The 27788-nt window shown below is 41.1% G+C and overlaps 1 protein-coding gene across 3 annotated transcripts in view; it reads left to right on the forward strand.

Moving 5' to 3' along the window:
* CSMD3 (CUB and Sushi multiple domains 3) overlaps positions 1-27788 on the forward strand; it is a 601007-nt gene that overhangs the window by 493947 nt on the left and 79272 nt on the right. For all 3 annotated transcript variants that reach the window (XM_028736265.2, XM_028736266.2, XM_028736267.2), the window contains 12 exons: positions 534-638; positions 9942-10060; positions 10418-10487; positions 11112-11228; positions 13345-13554; positions 15389-15577; positions 15817-15994; positions 17521-17666; positions 18868-18948; positions 20927-21040; positions 23095-23283; positions 23572-23718. In XM_028736265.2, the coding sequence (XP_028592098.2) occupies positions 534-638; positions 9942-10060; positions 10418-10487; positions 11112-11228; positions 13345-13554; positions 15389-15577; positions 15817-15994; positions 17521-17666; positions 18868-18948; positions 20927-21040; positions 23095-23283; positions 23572-23718 (1665 nt within the window). The remainder of the gene's footprint in view (positions 1-533; positions 639-9941; positions 10061-10417; positions 10488-11111; positions 11229-13344; positions 13555-15388; positions 15578-15816; positions 15995-17520; positions 17667-18867; positions 18949-20926; positions 21041-23094; positions 23284-23571; positions 23719-27788) is intronic.

Here is a 27788-nt window from a genome sequence, read left to right on the forward strand (position 1 = left end):
TACCTAAAATGCAAAGCCCTGGCCTGTAGGGCTATAGATTTGATATGGTCTGGTAGAGAGGGTGGTGAGTGGTGCTGTTGCTGCTGCTGTAGCAGGAGCAGTGGAAAACAAAGAAAGTGGAAGACACTGGCAGCCTTTTGCAAAGGAGCTGCTGAAATCAGATGCTTGCCCTGAACCATTGCCAAACACTCTTGCCACTATATATTTTTTTGTAATTCTAGCAAAATTTCAGAAGATACAATAGAGTTAAACCAATCATGTTGAGATAACTCAGTCGGTGGAGCGTGAGACTCTTAATATCAGGGTCGTGGGTTTGAACCGCACATTGGGCAAAAGATTGCACAATTCTAATGATTCTGTGATTTTACTGTTACCTTATAGTGGTAAGATGGAGTCATTCTACAAACTGGAGAATGTTTGAATTTTGTGCATGCGTGCAATATTTCATACATTTCTAGACAAAATCCAAGGAGCGTAAAAGCTGTATTACTCACAGTACTAACATGATATTCTTCTATTTTCATTTCCCCCAGGGACTACAATACCTCCACTTCTCAACAGTACATCCAACAATTTGTACCTAAACTTTCAGTCAGATATTAGTGTGTCGGCTGCTGGATTCCATTTGGAGTACACAGGTAATGTACATATGATATATGTTACGCTTGTGTAAGCCAGGATAGTTTTAGAGACGCAAAGGATTGCCTTCAAACCATTCAGGTCCTGATCTAGTTGACAGAGCTAGCATAACAGGATTGGGTGTCAATTTGCCTTTTAAAAAGTATTACTGTCATTATTTCTGGCTTACCCTGTGCTCCTCTTGCTGCCGCAAATAATGTTATTCAGCCTTTAAAGCGGAATGACCTCTTGCAAATAGAATTCTGTCAACAATTTAAAGATTATTCCCCTATAAAACATTGTAGATCTGTGGTTACTTTGGAATTGTCCTATAACAGATTGCAACTACGGAACTGGAATAGTGATCAAAATGGGAGAACCAAAAGGGCACCCCCTCACCCACCACGGTTTCCATTTCTTTCTTTTCCAAATGTCAGTCTTCATTTTGTCTCTACTGAACATGCTGAACAGAGGTGGCTCTAGAGGGTGCACTTGGTGTAGCTTCTGGGGCACCAGAGCAGGTCCACCACGAATGGAAGGTGAAGAGGTGCCAGATTTTGGCATCACCCAGGACACCACTGAAATTTGAACACCAAGGTTCACCACTGTGCTGGAACTTCATTGGGATGTTTTTGTGAGATTGCTGTCTTAGGTATTAATAGAATATTTCTACTACTGTAAACATCGGGGTTGCCTCAAGCATCCTGACACTTCCCTATTGTTTCTCAGAAGTACCATTTTGACCTCAGTCCTGTTAGGACTTACCACCTTCCTCAGCTTTTAGAAGGATGGTAGTGGGGAAATATAGATGGAAGAAAGTGTTAGATGACATGTTTCAGGTTCTTTGGAAGTCAATGTAAAAGTTTTTGTATCTTTTTAAAAATAAGTAAATAAATTCAGGAAGACCAGAGCCACAAGCTGAAGTGTTGTTATCAGTATATCTGACTGGTTTTTGTTTACTGCCTGTTCATTCCTCAACCATTTTGCAATGTGACCAGAAAGTGTTGAATTTTGGATGTTCAATAGCAGTAGTTATGATAGAGATGTGTATTTGTATTTGTTTCATCAGCTGTCATGTAATCCTCTTCTTCCACCTTGCATTTTACTGCCTTGCTGTCGTGTTTCCAAAGATATCGGAGTAATTGGTTGTTTTAAAGCTAGGAGGAGAGGAAAAGAGTGTTGAGATTTCAGGGAGTTGTCACCATTATGTATTGATCTCAGTAACTGTTCCAGTCATTGCACCTGGAATATATCTTGTAGGTGCCTAGAGTACTCATTTGCATACCTGTGATTGACAGCTGAACAATTGATAGTAAATAGAATGGAAACAATTTCACTCCTCTGCACATTTCACAGACTGATTCCATCTTTGTCACAACTGTGGACAAAGCCAAAACTGTTGCTTTAGAACACAATATGGTGGAAGACCACAGCTCAGCGCTAGAGCAGTTGTGTTGCATATTCAATCCATAGCATCTCCAGTTAAATAAAGATCAGATGACAGGTGATGTGAAGGATCTCTGCCTAACACCTTGATCACTGTAGAGCTAGATAGATCTAGTATAAGGCTACCTCCTTAGGAAAGACATGGGCAGTCAGCTGATGCATGAGATCTGATTAGGAAGTAAAGGAGTAGAACAGAGATTGGAAACCTGCCCTTCAAGTTGCTGTTGGAGTCCAGACTCCCATCAGCCCTAGCCAGCATGGTAAATGCTAAAGACTGATAGAAGTTTCAGTCTCTCAACATTCTAAGGGCCATATATCTCCTTTCCAGTGACTGGGGATGGAGAATATCGAGAGACATTTAGCTAGTGATCTGTGAGTATGTGTTAGGTGATTTCAGAGACAGTCCAAGGCAGAAGCGTCAAACTGCATCTTTATGGGAACCTCCAGTACTTAAACCAAAATACCAGAAGCTGAACTGCAGATACATGCTCAAATAAAAGACGATAGATCCTGGCCAAGACAATTTATAGAATGAATTTCTATAAAACAAGGTCTTCCATGGCAAGGTGATTATTTTCATGGTAAATGACAATAAAAGGGACGTGGGTGGCGCTGTGGGTTTAAACCACAGAGCCTAAGGCTTGCCGATCAGAAGGTTGGCGGTTCAAATCCCTGCAACGGGGTGAGCTCCCATTGCTCGGTCCCTGCTCCTGCCAACCTACAGTTCGAAAGCACGTCAAAGTGCAAGTAGATAAATAGGTACCGCTCTGGCGGAAAGGTAAACGGCGTTTCCGTGTGCTGCTCTGGTTTTGCCAGAAGCGGCTTAGTCATGCTGGCCACATGACCCAGAAGCTGTACACCAGCTCCCTCGGCCAGCAAAGCGAGATGAGCGCCGCAACCCCAGAGTCGTCCGCGACTGGACCTAATGTTCAGGGGCCCCTTTACCTTTACCTTTAAATGACAATAAAAAGCCTTTAGACAATGAAGAATGATAAACCACTTGGGTTTTTTGGGGGGAAGTATGTAAACATATATACATATATGTAATCATGCACTAAGCCTGATCATGACAACCACAGTCTCCCACGTTATGGTATTGCAAGAGTCTTTTTATAATACATGGAGTCAATTTTATACAAGCGAATTAGAGAAAGATTTTAAGGAACTCTCTAACATTATGGTATGTCATGAATGTTGCTGTCCAAGATGACCTGATCTGTAGATTTTTCTCTGAAACATGTGGGGTGGGGGTGGGGGGTTGGCACATTTATTTCTTCGTCAGCTTCCCATAGCTTTTTGTCTTTTTAATTAATTGGTTACAGGTGGAGAATTGGAATAGCAGGATAGTATTCTGAGATTTATTGGGTGCTCAATTATATTAATATCCCTGTATCTACTATGTGCTCTTCTGATTATCTATTCAGACAAAAATGTATATGAATTCTGTGTGTGCGCTACAAACTAGATAATATCTGTCACTTTAACAATCAGTAACTGACAAAAAAATCCATATAAATAGAGATACTGACTCAAAAAATGGAAGAGTAAGCAATTGCTTAAAGAAATATGTAGCCTAACTATGCTTTCCTCCAGTTCCATTTGGGATTACTCATTTTAAAAGACTGTATTAATAATTAAAAGGGTATTTGTGAACAATTAACTTCAGAAAAGGAGAGCAGGTGAAAAAAGCAGCCATAACTCAGCACTATGTAATCTTTGTCTATAGACATTGAGAATTCTTGGAGAAATAGTGAGGTTCCTGCAGACTGGAGATAGGAAAATGTTGTCCCCCCCTCTTCAAAAAAAGGGGAGGGGGAGAGAGACCCAGGTAACTACAGACTGGTGAACTTGATGTTGATACCAGGAAAGGTCCAAGTATTGAAAATTAAACAGTCAGTCTATGAGCACTTAGAAAATGATGCTGTGGAAAATAAGACCCCAGTGTGGGTTTCTCAAAAACAACTCATGCCAGATGAATCTCATATATATATATATAAAGTTAGATGCTCAGTGAATCAGGGGAATGCTGTAGGCATAGTTTATCTTGATTTCAGTAAGGCTTTTGACAAAGTCCCCCAAGATATCCTTTTGTGCAGAAGCTGGTAAAATGTACATATACTTTGGTATATGTGGCATGGAACATGTTGCTTGAGTACACAGATTTTATTTTTATTTTTCAGAAATAGCAGCTGTGGGGCCCAATCAAGATCAGTACCCTGGTATGGAGCAATAGAAGTTTGAGGGCCTTCCTTTAGACTTCACACACACATGGCCTGCAAGTTCACCTCCAATCCACACCTGCAATTTGCTTGGCGCTGTGGGTTAAACCACAGAGCCTAGGACTTGCTGATCAGAAGGTCGGCGGTTCGAATCCCCGTGACAGGGCGAGCTCCCAATGCTCAGTCCCTGCTTCTGCCAACCTAGCAGTTCGAAAACACTTCGAAGTGCAAGTAGATAAATAGGTACCGCTCCAGCGGGAAGGTAAACGGTGTTTCCATGTGCTGCTCTGGTTCGCCAGAAGCGGCTTAGTCATGCTGGTCACATGACCCGGAAGCTGTACGCTGGCTCCCTCGGCCAATAATGTGAGATGAGCACCGCAACCCCAGAGTCGGCCACGACTGGACCTAATGGTCAGGGGTCCCTTTACCTTTACTAAAAGCTCCCATTGGAGCAAATTGGAGTGCTGTTGCTTATCCTTAAACCAGGGAGAAGAAACTTCTTGTTCTCTCCCTCTCTCTCGGGCCTCATATTCCCAGACCTAATCTATGGGGTACATATGAGGTAGCCAGAGCAGAGGCAAAGTGTTCTATGTAAACTAACCATGAATACCCTGGACCACAGCTTGCCCACCTGGGTTTTAAAACCTTCATGACCTGGGAGCAATGTACCTTAGAGATTGTATGAGTCCTTGCCACACTTGTAGTTGATCAGGCCTTGCTTTGCAGTGGAAAGAGCAAAGCTTTTACGTAATTCCTCCAAGGCTTTGAAATCAACCCCCTAATAACAGTTAAAGACTGTTTATCCTCTTGTGATCTTCTAGGGATGTTGTGAGATCTGTGTGTTTTTGAAGGCTTTCAACTGTTGAAGGAATTTGTAGGCTGCTCAGACTTTCTTCAGTGGCTGCCTTAGGGTTTTTTTGTTTTTATTCCATGCTTAATTATTGTTTTTAAAAGGTGGAATTGTGTTTAATTACATTTGGATGCAGACTGCATTGAGTATGGGAAAACTGATATGTAGATCTTTAAATTGATATATAGATATTTTTTTGAAATGCATTAAAATATTGCTGTGTAATATTTTGAGGCCAAAGTTATTTGAAAGGGAAGCAGAGAATACCTGCTAAAATCTGAGGCATAGCTGTCAACGTTTCCCTTTTTTAAAGGAAAATTCCCTTATTCTGATAGGATTTCTCGCAAGAAAAGGGAAAAGTTGACAGCTATGATCTGAGGTGCTTGAGTTTTTCCTTTATCCTGGGTGCAGAGTCATAGCCATCCTTCCTCCTCAGTTGAGACAGTCACTTTTCAAAGTTGGGCTTCAAAGGAATGGCTGGAGAAACCAATGAAAACAGGTTTGTATAATCCTGTTTCTGTGCCATGGTGGGAAATCATTTTTTAAATGGAAGCTGACATGTAACAGTTTTGTACATGCTGCATTTCATAGTATTGTTAGGCGGGGTAGTGTACACACTGAACATCACCATGACCCTAGCTAGAATAAGAGACTTTTATTCGATATTCAGAGATGAGTAGAGTTACAGGATGTCCTTATCAGAGGTGGCTTTAGGGTAGCATGACCAGCTTGGGGTGGCACAACCATGCTGTAGAATGGAGCTAGAGAGATTGGGGGGCACCAAATTTTAGTGTTGCACAAGTTGCCACTGAAATTTGAGAGCCCAAACTTTGCCACTCACTTTATGAGAGATCCATACTTCACCAGAGGAGGATGAGGGTGGGTGAGTGTCACGAATTCTTCGCGGCGCTTTAGCAGAAATGCTCAGAGCTCCAGGTTCTTCAGTGCAGTATTATTTATTGTGAGCTATACAGTGGTACCTCGGGTTAAGAACTTAATTCGTTCTGGAGGTCCGTTCTTAACCTGAAGCTGTTCTTAAACTGAGGTACCACTTTAGCTAATGGGGCCTCCCACTGCTGCCACGCGATTTCTGTTCTCATCCTGAAGCAAAGTTCTTAACCTGAAGCACTATTTCTGGGTTAGCGGAGTCTGTAACCTGAAGCGTATTTAACCTGAGGTACCACTGTATATATACAAATATCTACAGAAGCAGTTCATACAGTCAGACAGAGCACCTGGCTGCACCTTAAGGCAAATAGGAAGACCCTTTCTCTCTGACCACACTCCTCTACACCACCACCACCTTACTGCTGGACAGGTTTCCCTTCTGGACAGGTTTCATTCTGACCCAGCACCTCCATAGAAAGTATTGCATCAGCCTGTTGCATCAACTAGCAAACTCAAGCCTGCAGGCTTATTTTACACAGCATTCTGTGAATCCCAACAGTGAGATGGTGGTGCTTGTTTCCAATAGTTTTGGAAAGAGAGAGGATTCAAAATTGCCATGTAGAGCCAAGCCCTTGTAGGTCTCCCTTGTGACTGCAGTCGGGGATGGGCATGCATGTTACATTTCTTTTCTGCCTACTCCTGTGCTGGTCCCAGGGGGTTACCATGCAGCATGGTCCAGTCCGAGGTCGAGGGTGTGGTATGGAGGCTATCCATCAAGGCTGAAGTGGGGTCCAAGGCAAGGAGTCGGGTGAGGTCAGGAACTCTGGCAGAAGAGCAGGACAGGGTGCAGGCAGGAACAGGCTAGCAACAACATTGCTTCCACAACCTGGGACTGGGGCTGACTGGCTTTTATCTGCCCCGAGGCATAGGGCGGCCCCGGTCCACAGGTGACTCACCTCTCCTGGCCTGGAGGCAAGCACTCCTTCTGCAAGAACTTAGTTCCCTCCGCCTCTCTGCCCTGAGCCTCTGCAACTCAGGAGAGGCTGGAGGGTTACCGGACCCAGAGGCAACCTCCTCCTCCCTTGACGGGGCTGAGAGTGGAGCACCTGCAGGCAATGGGTCCTCCACCACCTCAAGGGCCAGAGCAGACTCAGCTGGTGCCTGCACCTAAGGATCCAGCACAGGTGAGGACCCTTTGGGCTCAAGCCCTAGCCCCGGCTCAGCTGGTCCTGGAGGCGGGGACTCCTGTGCAGGCTGGGATTCCTCAGGTTCAGCCTCTGAATCCGATTCCCAGGCCATCACACTCCAAGGATTTGCAGTTATACATTTATTTAATTATATCTTCACACTTGTGCTGCGAGATCGGTTCGGCTAAGATTTAGTGAAATGTGCTAGGCCGTTTGCCAAATAATGATTTAAACATGCACATCCCATGTGCCTGCGCATAGTGATTAACCTTATAGAGGCTGCAGATGGGTTATGGATTGTAACTTTGTTGAACCATGGAATAAATTCCTATGTGATTCCAACAAGCAGCAAGTTTAAATGATTAAGTAATTAGTGCTGCACAATAAATAGCATGGTTTCATCAGAATTTATCATACTGTTATTCCGCGCAAGGCCACAAATGGTCCTCTGATTAAGCTGAATATACATCTAAACAAGGTTTTTATTAAATGAACACAGTAGATTGTTACTTTCAGTTGTTTAGGTTCCATTAACAGCTGTGCTAAGTCTCCAAAACAGCATTAAGATAAATAGTTTCAAAGAACCCCCAAGCAATTTCCCTAGTCCAGAGCCGCAGAAGTTCAAATAGTTACAAGTAATTTTCACTATGTGAGCTGTAATTTGAAAAGGCTTTTTATTTTATTTTTAATTGGCATATCTGACTTGGCTGAATGTTACTTTACAAGCAAGCTTTTCAGACATGGGCAACATGGGAACCCTTTTGTAAGTGATGCCTATTCAGTTTTAAGCCCATTTTAATGCTGGCCTAACAACCAGAAGCAAGTCCTTCACGTTGAATATTTAAACACCATGCTTAATTTTTAAACACTTGAGATCCTTATGATTATTAAACTTGTGGCTGAAGCACTTTTGGAATCTTGTCTCCTGAAAGGAACTCATACTCTCCTTTCTGCTCACAGGGATTGCTGTGGCTATGCTGCAGAATGCCCTTTCAGTTCTTTCAAATCACCCTCCCCAAATTGGTTCGCTTGCCATTGATACCTAGACAATTATTAGAAATCAGAGGTTCCTAAAGAAAAATAACAAATGCTGCTCAATGAGAGGATGAATAAAGGTGGATATGCTTTCCTAAAAGACATACATACCACACATCATCAATCCCCTGCAATTTGTAACTGTAAAGAAGTATTTAATTTTCTGGACTATGTTCTCATTTCATCTGGCTTTGTTGCCTAATAATAATAATAATAATAATAATAATAATAATAATAATAGTTGTTGTTGTTGTTGTTGTTGTTGTTATTTTTACCCTGTCCATCTGGCTGGGTTTCCCCAGCCACTCTGGGCAACTTCCAGCAAAAGATTAAAAGTACATTAAAACATCAATCATTAAAAATTACACTAAACAGGGCTGCCTTCAGATGTCTTCTAAACATCAGGTAGTTATTTATTTCTTTGATATCTGATGGGAGAGCATTCCACAGGGCAGGCACCACTACCGAGAAGGCCCTCTGCCTGAGTTAGAGTATTATTATTATTATTATTATTATTTATTTAATTAATTTCTATACCGCCCTGTATCCGAATCCAAGCCCCCGACAGTCTACTGTATACTCCTTTTTTATTATTAGGTTTGCTCCACCTATGCTTTGTCCCCTTGCTTGCCACTAAACCTTTCAATCACTCCTGTTTCTCTCTTCTTCCTGGTCTCCTTTCCTTTACCAGTTGCTGGAAACACAAATGGGGAAAGTGGTTTTGCACTTCTCTCATGTTTGCAGGGTTCCCATAGGCGTCTGGTGAGAACAAGACACTGGACTAGATGGGCCTTTGGACTGATCCAACCAGGATCTTCTTATGTCCTTAGTCTATATTCGCATCTGGCGGCACTTTCTTGATCTCCTGCCCTCAGGCAGAAGATATAGAAGCATGATTAGTTGCACCAACAGGGCAAAGAACAGCTTCTATCCGTGGGCTGTTAGGCTGCTGAACGAAAAGATAACAACAGGGCAACTGACTTTTGGGTTTGGTGGGTGTGCGTCAGTAAACGAGGGGAATTAAGACTAAGAGAGCTGAGTGGGGGGTGCTCGTGTAATCTCACTGTATACAAGTTGTACAAGTGACAATAAAGTATTTCAATTTCAATTTCAATTTATTTCAATCTGACTCTTTCCTGTTGCTGCGAGGCTACGCTGTTTAGCTTCCTAGGAGATGAGCTGCTCCACTCCCACTCCTCCCAGTTACAACTGTGAATCGCTCTGAGGCTCTAGCTGAGTAGCTCCAAGAACTGGCCAAATAATCCTACTATAGCTTCTGGTGTCTGTGTTTGAGATGCTGTTCACTTGGATGAAGAGGGAGAAGATGGAAGCACTGTACCAGACTGTGAATGCTGGAGACTTATATGCATATGCAGTCTGGTTCCTGAAGTATAGTTGGCAATTGGCTCCTTTACCGTCCTTTTGTACCTGGTGCTATTTTGATCCGGCAAGGCTATCCTAAAACACTTCCCAGAACCCTCTGAAATATTCAGGAGCCCCCTGCCATGCAGGATGATGCGGAAAGCATTCTTTGAGGTTCTGAAAAGCACCACTTAATAGCTGCAATTCTTCTGTCATAAATCTCAGTGTGTACTTGCTTGACAAATTGAGCAACTGTGTGCTGTATATGTCTGGGGATCTGTTTCTATAATGGAGGAAATTTATTTTGTCATTGTTAAGTTTTTTAACTTTTCACAGCTATAGGTTTGGACTCTTGCCCTGAACCTCAGACCCCCAACAGTGGAATTAAAGTTGGAGACAGATACATGGTTGGCGATGTGGTTTCTTTCCAGTGTGATCAAGGCTATTCTCTCCAGGTAGATTTTATTTAGTGTGCATATGTATGATTTGATTTGTTTGTAAGTAAGCATTCACATAATGCGACTGCAATATAAAATGTATAGCAATGAGCTTCAGCTTTGTGATTTGAACCATATAATTGCCATTTCCAGTGGAGCTTGATAAAGATGAGGTAGTTGTGGTTTATTATTCAGATGTCCAAGCCCATAAACCTGATTAGTCAGTTCCAATGTCCAGGATCTGACATGCTTTTTCCCTAATACTTCCTTTTGTAGGAAGTGAGCTGGGAAACAACATTGTAATGCTCAGTCATGTCAGTACAGAACTGCATTGGTAGACTGCTAAATTTGAAAACGTTTATCTTGCCATTACAGGGGCATTCACATATCACCTGCATGCCTGGACCAGTAAGAAGATGGAATTATCCCATTCCAATTTGCTTAGGTATGTCTTTTGTGCAACACTTTAATTCCAAAGGTGAAAGAACAGCAGACAATGAAACATTTAAGATAAAGCACAAGTGGAACCTGCAACAGTATTTTAATTGTATCATTTTTTATTACATTGTTTTTAGACACCCAAGGCTCCTTTGGAAAGGAGGAAGGGAGGGATAGAAATGAAATCAATCAAGCAATCCCACCTCCCCTCATTTTTCATTTCTCTCCCCTCCCAACAGATGCCTAGCACTCTATGGCCACTGAACATCCTCTATTCTCCCACTGGATTTTGTTTTTATTTGCTGGGGGTGGGGATAGGTTTCTCCTCTTTAAATTTCTCTCTCTCTCTCTCTCTCTCTCTCTCACACACACACACACACACACACCTGTTAATCTTGGGGTACCTGGCAGCATGCCGACACCTCTGTGCTTGTCGTTAGGCTTGGGGTGCCCCTTTGGCAACCCCCTGAGTTCTGTTAGAGGCCATGTTCATCGTCACATAAAATAATATTGAAATTTTGATTTTTTTTAAAGTAACATATTTAGCAAACCAAGAAGGCAAGCTTAACTTTTAAATGTTATTTTAATCTTGTTTTGCGTTATGTCTTTATACTTCTCTCTCCTTTTGTAGCACAGTGTGGTGGTTCTATGTCAGACTTCAGCGGAGTCATCCTTAGCCCAGGATTTCCTGGGAACTATCCTAGCAGTCTGGACTGTACATGGACTATAAAACTTCCCATTGGTTTTGGTATGTATTAATCCAGCATGGCTTTTTGTTATTATTGCTGTACACTGGTTCTTGTAAGTGCTTTTATACAGTGGTACCTCGGGTTAAGTATTTAATTCGTTCCGGAGGTCCGTACTTAACCTGAAACTGTTCTTAACCTGAAGCACCACTTTAGCTAATGGGGCCTCCTGCTGCTGCCGCGCCTCTGGAGCAGGATTTCTGTTCTCATCCTGAAGCAAAGTTCTTAACCTGAAGCAATATTTCAGTGTTAGCGGAGTCTGTAACCTGAAACGTATGTAACCTGGAGTGTATGTAACCCGATGTACCACTATATATAAATATATACCTTACTTTGGGATAGTACCTCTGCTTTATTAACATATAAGCTTTTGGGGTTTGTTGTTTTAAGAACAGAGGAAGCTGTGTTTATATTGATTGTTGTTAGCCGCCCTGAGCCCGGCTTCGGCTGGGGAGGGCGGGATATAAATAATTTATTATTATTATTATTATTATTATTATTATTATTATTATTATTATTGAGTCAGATCACTAGTCCAACTTGCTCACTATTGTTTACACTGGGTGGTAGTCACCTAAGTTTTACTTAGAGTAGACCCATTGAAATCAATGGTCCTAACTGAGGCGCAATCCTATGCAAGATCAGCCAGGATGAGTAGGTTAGGATGCAGTGAATCTCCACCTCAGCTGAAGATACATAATGTACTTTAATGCTAGTGGAATGCATTCATTTAATCATTTTCAATGAGATATCAGTTCACAGCTTTCTGAGGTCTGTATCCAGTGAATGGAAACTGTTTGGTTCTTACTGTAATTTGCAGTAAATTTGTCTTATGAGGTATCAAAATTATTAACTGATGTAAAAATAAGCATTATTTTGTAAATCTATTTTCTTGCCACATGGAATAGTCCCTCAAAAGGTCCCAAAATAATTATCTTTATTTCATACATTCGTTCAACTGATTCTACCCCAGAGACTCAGAGCAAAAGGGATGAATTATATACACGTTTATAGCTAAAATAAAACCTTTTCTTGGAAATGCAATAGGGTATTGTATGGAGGCAAAATTGCACAGCAAGAAGCAAAGGGAATGTTACTTTCCAATTTAACTGAAATCTGCATATCAATTTTAAAAAGAAAGGGGGAAAGGGTAATGATAAAACTTGATCTAGAAGTTGTTTTCAGTACCCGGATGAGTCAGAATGAATGTTTTAAATTCTATTTATATAACTTATGTGATGATTAATGTGTTTAGAGATTGAGGGAGCAATGCTATACAAAAGAAGATGGCATAAAGTTAAGCTGTTAAAATAGTTTTTGAGTTACAGCACCCTTTTTGCTATCTGAACTTTTGCTGGGTTGCCAGGTACTGAGACAGGATCCAACCTAAGTCGCTCCCCTGCCACACCCTCTGAAATCCCATTTTTTTTCTGGGCTTACTCCAGCTTAAGATCCATCATGCTCAGCCCAGCCGACTGGGTCCCTGGGATGGGGGAAGGTATGCTATAGGATTGGTCCCTGAGTGACTTAAGTAAAATGTGGTCACCTAATGAAAACATCAGAATCAGATCGAATGTCATTCCAGTAATATGACATCCTCATGATTGCTGTTGTTGTTTTTACAGAATTTATAGGTGATAGCTAAGTTATACTCAGAGAGCCAATGTGGTGTAGTGGTTAAGAGCGGTAGCCTCGTAATCTGGGGAACTGGGTTCGCGTCTCCGCTCCTCCACATGCAGCTGCTGGGTGACCTTGGGCCAGTCACACTTCTTTGAAGTCTCTCAGCCCCACTCACCTCACAGAGTGTTTGTTGTGGGGGAGGAAGGGAAAGGAGAATGTTAGCCGCTTTGAGACTCCTGAAGGGGAGTGAAAGGCGGGATATCAAATCCAAACTCCTCCTCCTACTCCTCCTCCTCCTCCTCCTCCTCCTCTTCTTCTTCTTCTTCTTCAGAGAAAGCCCATTAAAATCAATAGACTTTCATTTAAATACATTTATTTCAGTAGGTCTACTCCGAGCATGACTGTTGTTGGATATCACCACATATATTTCTATGCATTATTACTACCCCAAATGTTGGTATATTCCATCATACTTGTTTATCAAAAATTGCTTTTCAGGTGTTCATCTGCAATTTGCCAATTTTTCAACGGAGACGATCCATGATTATTTGGAAGTAAGAAGTGGATCAACAGATATTAGTACTGTCATTGGGAGACTCAGTGGCCCTCAAATACCAGCTTCTCTCTTCAGTACAACCCATGAAACTAGCTTATATTTTCACAGTGACTATTCTCAGAACAAACAAGGGTTTCATATTGTATATCAAGGTGAGTGATTTCAAATGCTTATTTTAGAAACTTGTAAAATATGTGTTTTTATCCAGAGGATGAGAAAAAGCTAAACAGAAGGCAAAGGGGTCAGTGTGAAAGGCACGAGGCAATGACCAAGGTTTGTGGGAGGAAGGAGAGACCAGTGAAGAAAACCAAACTCCACCTGTAGGTTATTGCTTTAGCATGACTGGAAGTATTTGTAACATCCACCAGCTTCCTAAGGAAGTAGGAGCACCATGAGCCTTTGTGGCTTAATGAGAGTCACATCCTCGGTGCAAGGGCAGTTGGGGAAAAGATGCCATACACTCAGGATAGTGGAGCCAAGCCTGTGGAACTGAGAGTAGACAGGCATCTTGATGTACTTCAGGTGTATGACTAAGGGTTTGTCCAAAATTCCGCTTGTCCTGCCACTTTCCCCATGGAAAACCCGCTCTTTATCTCTGAATCAGAACAAACGTCAATCAGATTTTGCTCCGATTCAGCAGTAAAGAGCATATTTTCCTAGGGAAAGTGGCCACAGGGCAAATGGGAAACCACAGGACAAGCAAAGTGTGGACAAAATGGTAAGACGTTATAGTTCCAGCAGTGCTTGGTTTTAGGATAATTTTATTGTTTGGTTTCATTTTCTGTGGTTTGTTTTTATGTAGCACTTCCAATATAGCAAGTGCATTATAGCAGGCACTTCCAATTCTCTAGTGACTGCGATCTACTCTCAGTATAATAAAACTGGCAGTGATCTACCCATTGTCATTGCCAAAATTCTGGAGCTTTTTTTAAGGGGGGAATGAGCAGAGTTTTTGAGCTTTTGGGGGGAACTATTGCATAAAATTGATAGCTCAACACTCAACTGGCCTCTCTCCCTCACACACTCAGCCGCCAACGCAGCAAATACAACCTTTCAAAGCAGTACCAGCAGCGGAAATGGGAAATAGCGCTGGAGTCACTAATGAGAAACAGGGCGATCAGTTTTTTAACTCCTGCGATCGACCTGGAACACCATGACGATCTACCTCTCATTCGTGGTCGACCGGTTGGACATTGCTGACATATAGGGTTGCCATATGCCCTCTTTTTCCAGGACACATCCTCTTTTTCATGATGAGAATCTCCATAGAGATCCATAGTTAAAAGTTGAAATCAGCAAATGTGTCCTCTTTTTTGCTCTTCAAAATATGGCAACCCTAAAAACATGAATGGATAAGCTGTATATAAATAATAAATTTAATAAATCTGAAAGCATAATACTGTGTATTCAAGCCCGCCATCTGTACTCTTTAGATATTTTTGCACATGGTAGCAGATTAGACATATTGGGTTGCGTCCAGTGATGCGAAAGCAGAAATCTACTCACAAAATGACAACTCCATTTTGTCTCGAATCCTCTTCTGCCCTTCTGCTCCAGAGAACCTCCCAACCTTCTGGAGCTGATTTTGAGTACTGGAGGGAACAGGAGAGAAAGGGAAAGTTCAATTGTACACAAAGGGAACTGTTGTGCTGGCAGAACCACATTATTGCTTTTAGTTCCCTTTGAGCAGAACAGGGTCTTCCAACACTTTCCTGGGAAGTGGGGTATATAATCCTTTCATTTCTGTGGCTTTTTATTTTAGTAAATAAAACAACAAGAACTAGTGATAGTATGCATATTTCAAGTGTGTGTGGAAAAATGTTAGGGAAACTGGGTTCATTGTTGTGACTCATCAGAGTATACCCATCATCATAACATATTGTTTTTATAAGGTCTTTTATTTTAAACATTTTTTAAAAAGAAAAATATATGTACAAAGACCTTCTGTTCTGGTGCATAGAAAATATCCTTACTATTTCATTTCAGCATATCAGTTGCAAAGCTGTCCTGATCCACGACCCTTTCGCAATGGTTTTGTCATCGGAACTGACTTCACTGTTGGGCAGACTGTTTCATTTGAGTGTTTTCCCGGGTACACTCTAATTGGCAATTCAGCACTTACATGCCTTCATGGGATAAGTCGTAATTGGAACCATCCTCTGCCAAGGTGTGAAGGTATGTTTTCAGTAGAAAAGTACTAGTTCATGCAAACTTTCTTTTTATTAACTGTATTCCAATTAAGTCTGTCGACAAATTTGAGCTGAATCAGAAATGGTCTTCTTGAGAGAGGGGGATGGTTAGTGGGCTGCAATATCACATGGTAGTTAAGGCTGCTGGAGAATTGAGAGACAATGGAATTTGTGCACATAATCACTTTTTATTGGTGATCTGTTTTGTTTTGTTTGTTTTCACAGCTCTTTGTGGAGGAAATATTACAGCAATGAATGGCACAATATACTCTCCCAGCTATCCTGATGAATACCCAAACTTCCAAGACTGTTTTTGGCTTGTAAGAGTACCACCAGGGAATGGAATTTATATAAATTTTACAGTCCTTCAAACGGAGCCAATATATGATTTCATAACTGTCTGGTAAGCAGAAGTTAACATTATTCATTTATTTTATAATCTGGCATGCTTAGGAACACAAATGTTTAAAAGATTCATCTTCTTGATTTGCCTTGCTTTGGTGAGGCAAGGTAGTGGTGCAAAATAAAAGAAATGTTTTATTTTGTTCAGCGAAGTAGCTGTACTTTAAGATGTACTTAAACATGCTCCACAGAATTACATTTTGGGGATGACATGTTTGCTTTGTATTATATGGCAAATTACTCTGTGATTAAAATGTTGTAAACACTTACTTGGGAGTAAACGCTATTGAGCACAATTACACTTCCCTTTCCATACATATACGTAAGATGGTGATGTATATGTAATACCGTATAACCTGGAGAAACGGAAACTTACCAATAACTGTCATGGCATTCAACATAGAGAACTGTCACTAGTAAATACCTCCTGGTTCATACAGTTATGTTCCTTACTACAATATCAAAGGATCGCTTGTAGGTATTAATGAGCTACCACATATTATTATTATTATTATTATTATTATTATTATTATTATTAGACGATGCTGTTTGTCTTAGATTTACTAAATGTAGTTAAACAGCAAATGGGGATGATCAGGTTGCAATAGAAAGAGAAAGGTGACCAGTTTATACAGACTGATCTGGCTTCTGGAACTGCAGCCAAGATTAAGGAGATGTTTTTGTTTGGCCTTCATGGCTTTTCAGCTTAGCTCGGTACTGCCAGGAACAAGCTCATGGCCATGGCTATTCAGAATAAAGAAAAAGAGCAGAATGAGATGCAGACATTTTGGCCTGTATTGCGTTGGTTAAAAATCTGCAAGAATGTTAGGGGCCACATAATTTTAAATGGCCTGTTATTTTTATGTTCTTTCAAATGTCAGTGTTTCATTGTCTGAATATGACCACATATCACATGAATGTGACCAAATGCTAACAGCTGCAGCCACAATGAATTTCACCTGCACATTAGGGGGAGATATAGATTGCTCCATAAACATTGTTTTCAGAACATTAAATACCTGTAAAATACACTTGACAGAAATCTTATGGACACTAAAAGTGTGGTGTGCACATATTCCATGGTTGTATCACACCATAGTAAAGGATGGGAGCAGTCCAAAAATACTATAAGCACCACTCTTGGAACAACAGGGTCTCCTTCCTATCTGCCAGTTTAGAGACTTGAAGGTGAGGATGACACAGACTGATAATATCCCAATTCCTCCAAGTGTGTCAAGGTTCATAAAACGAAATAGGGATGGTGGAATTGGGGGCTTGAAAGGGTGTGAATGTATGTGCATTTCTGTTCATTTTTCAGAATGCACACAAACATATTCAGCAGAAGTTCCACTGAAACTGGGACCAGGGGCTCTCTAAACTTTGCTCATTATAGCTTACATAATTGCCTATTTCCCCACTCTTCCTCATTTGCACTTCTTTTCGGCATGTTTTGAATTCTTTACTAGAGTGTGTGGCAAAGGCATAAACTTAGTTTATAGTGTTGTTTTTTGCCTATGTTTTGTTTAGGGATGGTCCTGACCAAAGTTCTCCTCAAATTGGACAGTTTAGTGGCAACACTGCATTGGAATCAGTCTATAGCACTTCGAATCAGATACTGATAAAGTTCCACAGTGACTTCACGACGAGTGGCTTCTTTGTGCTTAGTTACCACGGTTGGTGTTGCATATCTTTATACTGATTGTCTACCAATTGGTGTTTTGTTCAGCTGTTCACTTTCAGATTAACTGCACATTGTAGAGCAGTAATATTGCTGGTTGTAGGGAAATTGAAATACTGGTAGCCTGCATTGCATAGGAATATGGATGGCCATAGGATTTGTAAAGAGAAGAACAAGGCATGGGTAATGGGATTACATCAGTTCTGAAACTACTCCAACATATTATCTGTGAACTACTGACCATCCTAGACAGTGATGTTTTCATTTCACTGACTCACAGTCCTTCATTGGAAGGCCTGTCCTTGCATAATGAAAGCCCATTCATCCTCTTAAACTAAAAAGGCAACAACAGATCACATAACAGTGGCACAAACACAGGGATCAAGCTGCAGTGAATTACTCAAGAGAAAGGGACAAGAAATTCCCCTAGTCCTCATTTGTTGGATTATTATTCTTATATCTCATTTTACAGGTGACTCTGGGCAATTTACAAACATACAATAAAAACAGCTTAAAGTGGCTTTTAAAAACAAAAACCAACTAGAGATCCACAGTACAAAATGAACACCTAAGGCAGAGACCTTTTCACCAAGTCTTAAATTTTTTGAGACAGTGCAGATAGGGGGTGCCTTATCTCAACAGGGATGCTGCTGGAAAAACAAGACACTCTCTCACATTTGGTGGGGTGAAAGAAATGTCCGAAGGGCAGAAAAGAAGCAAGTCCACCATAAGGTTTCTTGAATATCCTCAAAGAGTGCTTGAATACATGCCAAAAGTAATGCTACCACAAGTTAGGAACCGTTTCTAGGGGCTGATGTTTGCACTGAGTGTTACAACAAGGGGTAGTGTTATATCAAATTTTCTTCTGATCAGTTGGACATTAGAGGAAGCTGTATGGTTGTGCCATAGTCATTTATAAGATTGTTATTCAAAGTGAGCAAAGGAGTTGGTACAGTATTCTTCTTCTTTTTTGCCCACAAACTTGTAGTAATGCCTTCACCAGGTTCCCCAACATATGTGATAATTGGACAATCCCCATTGGGAATGAATGTGAGGTGTTTTTTAACAGTCCAAGCCCTGTTGAATCAGGGTGGTTTGCTTTTAGATGTTGATACTGTACTTTCAAGAGAAGGCTATAAAAGTTATCCTATGAAACAGAGCAACAAATTAATCATTGTGTCTTATGCATTTCATAGCATATCAGCTTCGAGTGTGCCAGCCTCCACCTGCTATACCGAATGCTGAAATTCTGACTGAGGATGATGAATTTGAAATAGGTAAAGTCAATCTAAGCATAAATAACATATATTTCCTCCCATAAAGAAAACTGCTGAATGTGCACAGACAAGCACTGTGGTGTTTAAGCTCCGTATCACTATGGGCAGACGTAAAAATTTCATGTGGCTTTGCATGCTAGAACAGCCTACAATTTAACTGAACTAAAGACCCTTGAGAATTTGTAAAATATCTAGATAATCAGAGGTTCAGACAACTGGAAGGTGCAACTACATAGGCTTATGATTTCTAGCAGCAGTTTGGTGGAAGGTGATGATTAAAATATAAGGAGATCATGATCAGTGAAAGGGCTTTCTACTGTCATTAACAAAGCCCATTTTCTGGATTCTGTTGCCGTTGTATTATCTAAATATGAAAACAAGAATTATCTCCATGGCATTGGATCTAGCTGTTCCCCTAGGTAGGTACAGAAATAGTTAACGCTTGCTTCCCCTCTGCTAGCAGCCTTCTGTGTCTTCACAGAACTGCCCAAGATGACTGGGTGCCCTTCAGAACAGCGGAAGGTAGCCCCAGGGACTACAGAGAGGGAATAACAGAAATCCCACTTACATCTGTGGAGAACCCAGGTGACAGAGGGACACTCACTCCAGCAAATGGCAGAAGCAATTCTTGTTTGCCAGGGTTGCCATATTTCATAGGAGAGTTGTTGAACTTTTTTTTTTTGCAAAATTTAAAGAAGCATGAAGTTTTGGGCCATAGTTGTTGGAAATTTCAAAAAGAGAGAAGGAAGTTGTGAGCTATTTTTAAGGAAATTTACCAACATCTACATTTCTGACACGGGTTGTCATAAGTCCAGATTTTCCTGGACTTTTAGCAATTCTCCAACAGCCTAATCCCAGCGGTTTTGTGGCCAATCAACATGTATGCAAGATGTATCCCTATTTCCAAGATAGTGACACTTCTTAGCACAATCTGGGAAATGGTACAGTCCCACTGAGACTTTTCAGTTGACTATGGTGTAAAGCCTTCTTTACTCTGTGGCACTAATCATCTGGCCAGCAGGGTTTGGCTGCAATCCTAGACAGTAAGATGTGCAGATCCGAGAGAAAGGCGCATGCAGCCAGATGCAATTGGAGAGGCTTTACTGCAGCCAATTACCTGGCTGAATGGACAAGACCCTTTTATCTTTAAGACCTGTTTGCTTGTTCAGCTGGATGATCACCTGCTGTAAAAACCATTTTTTTTAAAAAAACCCATCCAACTGCAAGTGCTGAGCCTACATATATGACTATTCAGCATTGTGTCTTTTCTGGGGATGGTGAAGGTAAATTAAAGTGTCACACGGAGATATCGACTGGTCATTTTTAAATTGATTGGCACTTGTCACTGGAATCTGTTCTATTTATTGGCTTGTACTTACGATGTCTCATGCGTTTTGAACCTTTTTGGTTTTGTTTTGTAAACCACCTTGTGAAGTCAATGTCAGGTTAGAAATCTGTTTAATAAATAAATAAGTATGAATAATACAATGTTATGAAACCCATTGGGTGCTGACTCTAGAGTGTTAAAAATAATAGCCAAGTTTTTTCAAAAGTTGTTTTTGAATCTTTTCCATTACAGTTTTAATTTCAAAAAGCCATGTACTAACCACAATGTATATTATGTCTGAGGAGGGACAGCAGGAATAAGGGTACTTGATGGCTTCCTCTTAATTACTGTCATGACTACTAAAAAAAATGCAAAGCTTTTAAAACTCCACCATTCTGCTGCATTGCTTCACAGAGTAACAAGCACCCAAATGTGTGAGTCATACTAATAGTAGAGCTGGCAAGAAATGATAAATGTGTCTGCTCATTTGCCACAACATTTCCTGTGTCTAATCAAAGCTATTTGCGCCAGTGGTCATTTGCAAACTATATATGTTGGGAAAGGTACTTCATTACTCAGTGTGACTATCAGTGCCAAAAGTCCCCATTAATTGTTGTTTAACCACAGCTTTCTCCTTTTTTTATCAAATAGGGGACATAATAAGGTACCAGTGTCTACCAGGCTTTACATTAGTTGGTAATGAGATTCTGACATGTAGACTGGGAGAGAGGCTACAGATGGATGGAGCACCACCTACTTGCCAAGGTTTTCTGCTTGAATATCTTTTGTTTAGATGTGTTTGCATGTTCTGATATGTTTTCAGAGGTTTCAGAGGTTTCTTTCTAACAGACATAATGAACTTTAGAGTGCTCAAAGGGCATTGGTTGCAACTCTTTTGGCAATCCTGTATTTCTGTTGCCATGTTGCAAATGAGTGAAGGGGGAGCTGAGACTGAGAGGAAGTTGGTTTGCCAAAGACAAAGCAACTTCATGGCAGAGGTGAAACTCAAATCAGGAATTTTCTGATTTCTACTTCAGTTTCTTAGCTATGGCGATTCTCATTTATCTGGGTTCTCTGCGACTCACCTACCCTGTTCCTCTGTGCATTCATCATCATAGACTTTTATTGCACTAGCCATAGGCCATGGCATCATTCAGAAAAATAACAAAAGGAAAAACCGCAATAATCATAAAAATCATCAGGCATCACACATACAGTATAAACCACGGTCACAACTACTAAGATTGTTGCATAAAATAGAATAGCAGAGGATTCTCTAGTAAAATGTGTCAAATTAAATATCTACCTATTCTAGAAGTTTCAGTCCTTGAGGGTTAACTTTCTTGTCCATGGAAGTGCAAGTAAAGGGGTAAATGTCATCCAGATCTATCCCTCGTGATGTTAGTCTTATTTCTGAGCATAATAGGATTTGAGCAGCTGGGCTTTTCACATTTATCTGCTCTATAAGACTTGTTAGGTCGGTCCATATCTTAACCACCATGTCTAGGATGCGCCCTGGTGGGAGGTAAGTGTTAATACAGAAAAATGGGCTTCCTGCCGCTGCACTAAACTGTAGTGGCAAGAAAGATTCATAACCTCTGTGCATTCGGAACAGAATATACTGACAACATATGTTATTCCAGTCATATTATACATGTGTACAATTGGTAACATGCTGAATCTTCTGATTCAGCAGTCTATAAATGTTTTGAAATAAATAAATAAAATATCAGATAAGGGACATAAATTGATTACCTACTGCCACAGGACCCCTTTCACCCTGAACAGAATCCATCTAACCCACCAGTAAACACCATTCAGAAGGAAAAGTCTGTTCAGAAAGGCCTTCTGTATTGGCTTCCTATGGGCAATTCTGTTGGCTACCTTGGTAAATAACCCATCAAGCAGTTGCAGCTGCTCAAACTCTTATAATGCCAATGAAACTCCCATGGCATTTTAAATTAGTGGAAGTCATGTTGTAGCATAAACACTCTGCTCCTGGGTCAATGGTTATTTGCCTGCACACACAAACAAACACATACACACAAATTTCAGTTAATTGGCGCCTGTAGAAAGCAGAAACAAATGATTAAAGTGATAGCCTGGAACAGAAGCAATGTAATTTTTCTCTAATACAGAATCAGAGCAACACAGTTCCTTCACATTGCAGAAAGCCAGTGGAGGAACAAGAAGAATGAAAAGAAACCAAATGAGTTAATTAAGCTTAAATGGTCCCAAATGTCTCTCAAGGACCATAGACTCTACTCCAGTGCTGGTGTAAAGTGTTTGCTTTCAAGTTCCCCATTGGTGGTGATATGAAGGGGGGGGTTACCCTCCGACCATGCTAGGGACCAGAGATCTGAAAAGTACCCACTAGGAATGAGGGGGGAAATTGATTGCTGCTTAAATTGCACTTCCTGCTGGCAGTTTGTTAACACGCAGGAACCATTGTTAGGCCCCAAACTGAGGCATAATGAGGCAAGGGTTGGACAGAGCCCCCTGGATCCAATACCCCTTTGTCAGAGAGGCAACTGTAAGGAAAAGCATGACATCTTTCATTATTTAATTCATAAATGTTTTTACCAGAAAAGGAACATTTGGGTCACTTAACAAAGGGGAGAGGAGAACAAATGCAAAAACTATAATGCATTATTCTAAAATTTAAAAACCTGTACTGATTTTTATCTGTTCTATGTTAATAGAAATTAAATTATTGATGCACACGTAGAACACGTATTGATGCATGTTGAAAAAATAAGACTTCTATCATGCAGTTTTCCAGCTATCTAAAGATTTATAGCAATTCCTCTCTTTTGCAGTTCTTTGTCCTGCAAATGAATTGCGTCTGGATTCAACCGGAGTGATACTGAGCCCTGGCTACCCAGATAGCTATCCAAACCTCCAGATGTGTGCATGGACCATTACAGTGGAAAAGGGTTATAATATCAGCCTTTACTTTGAATTCTTCCAGACAGAAAAGGAATTTGATATACTTGAGGTGTTTGATGGTAACTATAGGACATACAGCCTTGGATGGTTTAGTATACATTGTTTTTAGCCAGTAACTTTTAAGTTGTGTATTTTATCATGCATGCGGTTTCAGTGTCATTGTTGCTTTTCATTTTAGATTGCACTCTGTTATATAAAATTCCCTATATATGCCATTAATGATATGGCTACAATGTATTGCATTAATTTACTTCCTACTTGTTTAGGAATCTCTTTTAGTATATCTCTAATTTTAGTTTTCTTTCTTTTCTTCTCTCTGCCTTGCTACCTCTTCCAACATCATCAAGGATCAAATAGTCACAGTCCGTTACTAATCTCCCTAAGTGGAGATTATTCCTCATCTCTAAACATAACTAGCAGTGGCCACGAAGTGTTTCTTCGGTGGTCTGCAGACCATGGCACAAACAAAAAAGGTTTCAGGATACGATATATAGGTAAGTCAATCAAATCTTTCTCTTTTCTACCTTTCAAATACATCAGCAAGCTCAACTTTCAGCTGTCAACATTGGAAAGATCCAGCCAGCATCATGCTATAATGGAATTTCCCCTTCCTTCTCTATCCTGTCCCAATGCACATTCCTCCCAATCTGCTCCATAGGGTTTTCCAACCCCCTGGAGCACATTGTGCTGGCACATGGATAGAAGAGGAAGGAGAAATCCCATTTGCATGTGCAAAAGGATTTTGCTCAAAAAGGACATCCCAGCTGGACATTGATCTGTGTGTACAAATGGGGCAAATGGACCTTGGAGGATATTCTAGATATTCTGGACCATCTGCAAGAAGGTACACATGATCTGTTCTGTTGGTAGCAAGTCTAATCAACATAGACATTCTATAACACTAGGCTTAGCAAATTTGCTTTCAGTTTCACTTTAGAAAAGGTTTAGGTGACATCTTCATGACTGAACTAGACCAATTGTTTCAGGTATGTGCAGTGGGAACAATTTTTAGAAGAGATGCAAGAGGCATGCTTCTGTATACATTTGGTGAAGTTGTGACTGAGACAAAAAAAAAAAGAATGACAATTTACTATCACTTTATCCAAATGTTTGTGTCATCTTTTATTTTGTTTTCTTTTTTTTGTGGGGCAGTATGTACGCAGACCAAACAAGCACAGAGTCTTAGTTTGATGACTGGGTTGAAGGTTTTGACATTACTGCGCCAATGTATCTTTCTAAAATCCTAGTATTCTGCATATCTGAGAGAGATATAATTGTAGGAGGGTTTACCTAATCCAGACTTCCTCAACCTCGGCCCTCCAGATCTTTTGGCCTACAACTCCCATGATCCCTAGCTAGCAGGACCAGTGGTCAGGGATGATGGGACTTGTAGTCTCAAAACATCTGGAGGGCCGAGGCTGAGGAAGCCTGACCTAATCCTATGGTCAAATCAGCTTCCCTCCAGCTTCTTTAGTGCCCTTTAGCCAATTAATTGCCTTTTGATAATTAACCATGTGAGCTGGAAAGTCAGGAAACCCCCTGGACAGGACCACTTCTGGAACCCAAGACAAAACAATAATAAAAGTGTGTGTGTGTGTGTGTGTGTGTGTGTGTGTGTATCTCACCTAAGTCATGCTAGAGAAAAGAAAGCACAAAATACTGATATTCATTGCTAGAGAGCTAATCTTAGAGGTGTTCAGTGAGTTAATTTGCAGACGAGTTACAGACTGGACTATCCTCAATGATCTTTTTAAAGAATACAAACCCAATTTGCTTCTGAAAAAAGATATCAAAGAAGCAGACAACAGTATTTCAAACAGAAGTGTGGGGAGGGTGCATGGGGGTGGGTGGGGGTGTACGCTATGCAAGACCCATCTTGAACCAGAACTTCTCTTGAACAGAAAAAAATAAAGTAATAGTCATTTCCATCTGTTCAATGTGTCAAAGTTCTCCCTGTCCTCTACCTCATGCCTGGTGTATCCATATTCTTTTCATGCTGCAGATGCCATCTTTCATGATCTTCCTACCCATATTAATTACCCTAGATACATGTTAAAACAAGTATCAATTACATTATGCAGAAACTTCCGATAAAAATTTGAACTTGGATGTTGACACAATCTAAGTAGATTACATTTGTAATTAACACATGCAAATGTGATCAGATGGGAAGAAATAAGATTAATAAACAAGGTTTGTACATAGGAAAATGAATCATAATGTATGTCCTAACTGGTGAAGTCGTCTATACCCTATTAAAAAATATGCAATACAGATATTTTGCAAGAGATTGTGAGTTTGGATATGTTGATTGTCAATTCTGCTTATCTATGCAACCCAGAGATCCATCTTCCTTACCTAGATGTTTGTTTAGTTTTTTCTCAAGCCAAAAGCCAAGTGTAAACAGGTGAAACAACCATCAGTTATCATTGGCCTAAGGCCAGACCTTCACTACTTTTCCCACTGGGGCATATAGGTGACAACCAGGCTGCCCCATTTTCAATGTACTATGAAGCCCTTTTTGTCTCTGCTTCCTATTGCCCCCTCCCCAAAGTGTGCTGAGACATGGTCTGTTCAGTTTCTGTTAATTGGTTCTCGTGGGAAACTTGCAGATTCTAGCTTCACACAATTAACTCAAGCTGGTGTCAATTTACTCTTGGCAGAAAGCCCAGGTCTGCTTGACCTAGAAACTACTCTGATTGGTTAACGACCAGCACTCTGCTCTGTTATCAAGGGACTGCTAGCTCAGTTTGATGTGAGGTGTTGTTAGGAGTAGAAGTGCTGTGTATGGTTTTGAGAGAGAGAGAGGATTTATTTTGCTTTTATTTGTATGCAGAAACTCTGCTGGTTTTATTTTTCTCCTTTTAATAAATCCTGTAAAATAGTTCTTCTGAGTCTAGCTGACTAGTCATTACTGCCGCAACTAGCTTCTTCGCTGTGCAGGAAAACTCTGCTACCTTTGGGCTAAAGCCAATAGGGCTATGCCTGACACTTCAAAGTTCCATGAGGTTATGGGCATTGTGCTGCCAGCCTGAGTTGCGGTGGTGTCAGCATCAACGGCGTTGGTTCCAGTAGTTCCAGAAGTTGTTGTTCTCTGGCTGGTTCCTGACTGTTGTGAGCTGGTGACGCAGCGGACACAAGGACAACAGCTGCAGCGTGTGAGTGCTGGGTGCTGTGGTTCCTGTTTTCTCTCTCGGTGGTCGTGAGTAGCTGGTTCCGGGTTCCAGGGATATCGCTCTCAAGATGGCCTCACAACCAGTTCAGATGGCTTTTGAGCGTCTGAATGACTCCAATTACTTGCTGTGGTCGGAACGCATGCAGGCAGTGCTGCAGAGGGATCGTCTCTGGCAAGTGGTGAGTAAGTTTCCTGCGAAGCCTGATGATGAAGACCTCGATAAAGACCAAAGAGCAAGGGCCACAATTGTCTTGGGGCTGGAAGATTCCCAGTTGCCGTATGTGAGGGGAATCAAGACAGCTAGAGGTGTGTGGCAAGCACTTAAAGAACTCCATGTGCGTGAGACAGCGGTTTCCAAGCTGTTCATTCGCAAGGCATTGTACAAGGCAATGTTACAGCCTGGGGTTACAATGCAGGAACACCTACACAGTTTACAGTTAAAGTTTGTTGCGCTACAGGAAAGAGACTGTGCGTTAGACCAGCAGGAGAAGGTGGCTATTATTTTGAGTTCTCTCCCGGAAAGCTGGGATAATTTAGTTTTGTCTCTAGAAGGCATGCAGGAGCATGATTTATCAGTCAGTTACGTTACTGGGCGTTTGATTGAAGAATGGCAGAAGCGGCAAGAAAGGTCGTTGGCTGCAGAGGCTTCTACAGGCGGGCGGTTTGGAAGGAGTTCTCATGCCGTACCAGAGGTGAAGCAAAAGCAGCGTACCGGTGAGGAGTCAGCGTTTGCTGTTAGACGTTGTTTCCGATGTGGGTCTTCAGCGCATCTAAAACGACAATGTCCGGAGTTGGTCAAGTCTCAGTTGCCGGTTCAGGAGCAGAGACGAGATCAGCAGCAGCAGCAGCGTAAAAAGAAATTCTTCAAACGAAAACAGTCGGCTCAGCTGGTGACCGGCGAGGTCAAGATTGCTGATGAGAAACAAGCGGTCTGGGTGGTCGATTCGGGAGCATCTCGCCACATCGTAAATTCAGATGAATTGTTTGTTTCCAAGAACTCAGCACAGCGCAGCCAGGTGGCTCTGGCAGACGGAAGTACTTCCGAAGTGATTTCGGGGGGTGCAGTTTTTGTTCCTTGTCTTCGTGAATGTCTGCAAAATGTACTGTGTGTGCCTTCATTAAGGAGCAATCTGATGTCTGTAGATTGTTTGCTAAAAGCTGGATTTAAAGTGTATTTTGAAGGAGACAGTTGCATCATTAAGAAGGCTGGTGAGATTTTAGGCACTGCTAAGTCAGAGGGAGGTTTGTTTTGGCTTAAAGCAGGATCTCAAGTTGCAGCAGTAGTCAGTAAATCTCAGCCTGCAGTGAATAACAAAGCTATACATGACAACTGTGTGCACTTATTGCATAGGAAAATGGGGCATGCTTGCTGGAAAAGTGTACTAAAAA

The sequence above is a fragment of the Podarcis muralis genome, chromosome 8 (genome assembly GCF_964188315.1).
Source record: "Podarcis muralis chromosome 8, rPodMur119.hap1.1, whole genome shotgun sequence".
NCBI lineage: Eukaryota > Metazoa > Chordata > Lepidosauria > Squamata > Lacertidae > Podarcis > Podarcis muralis.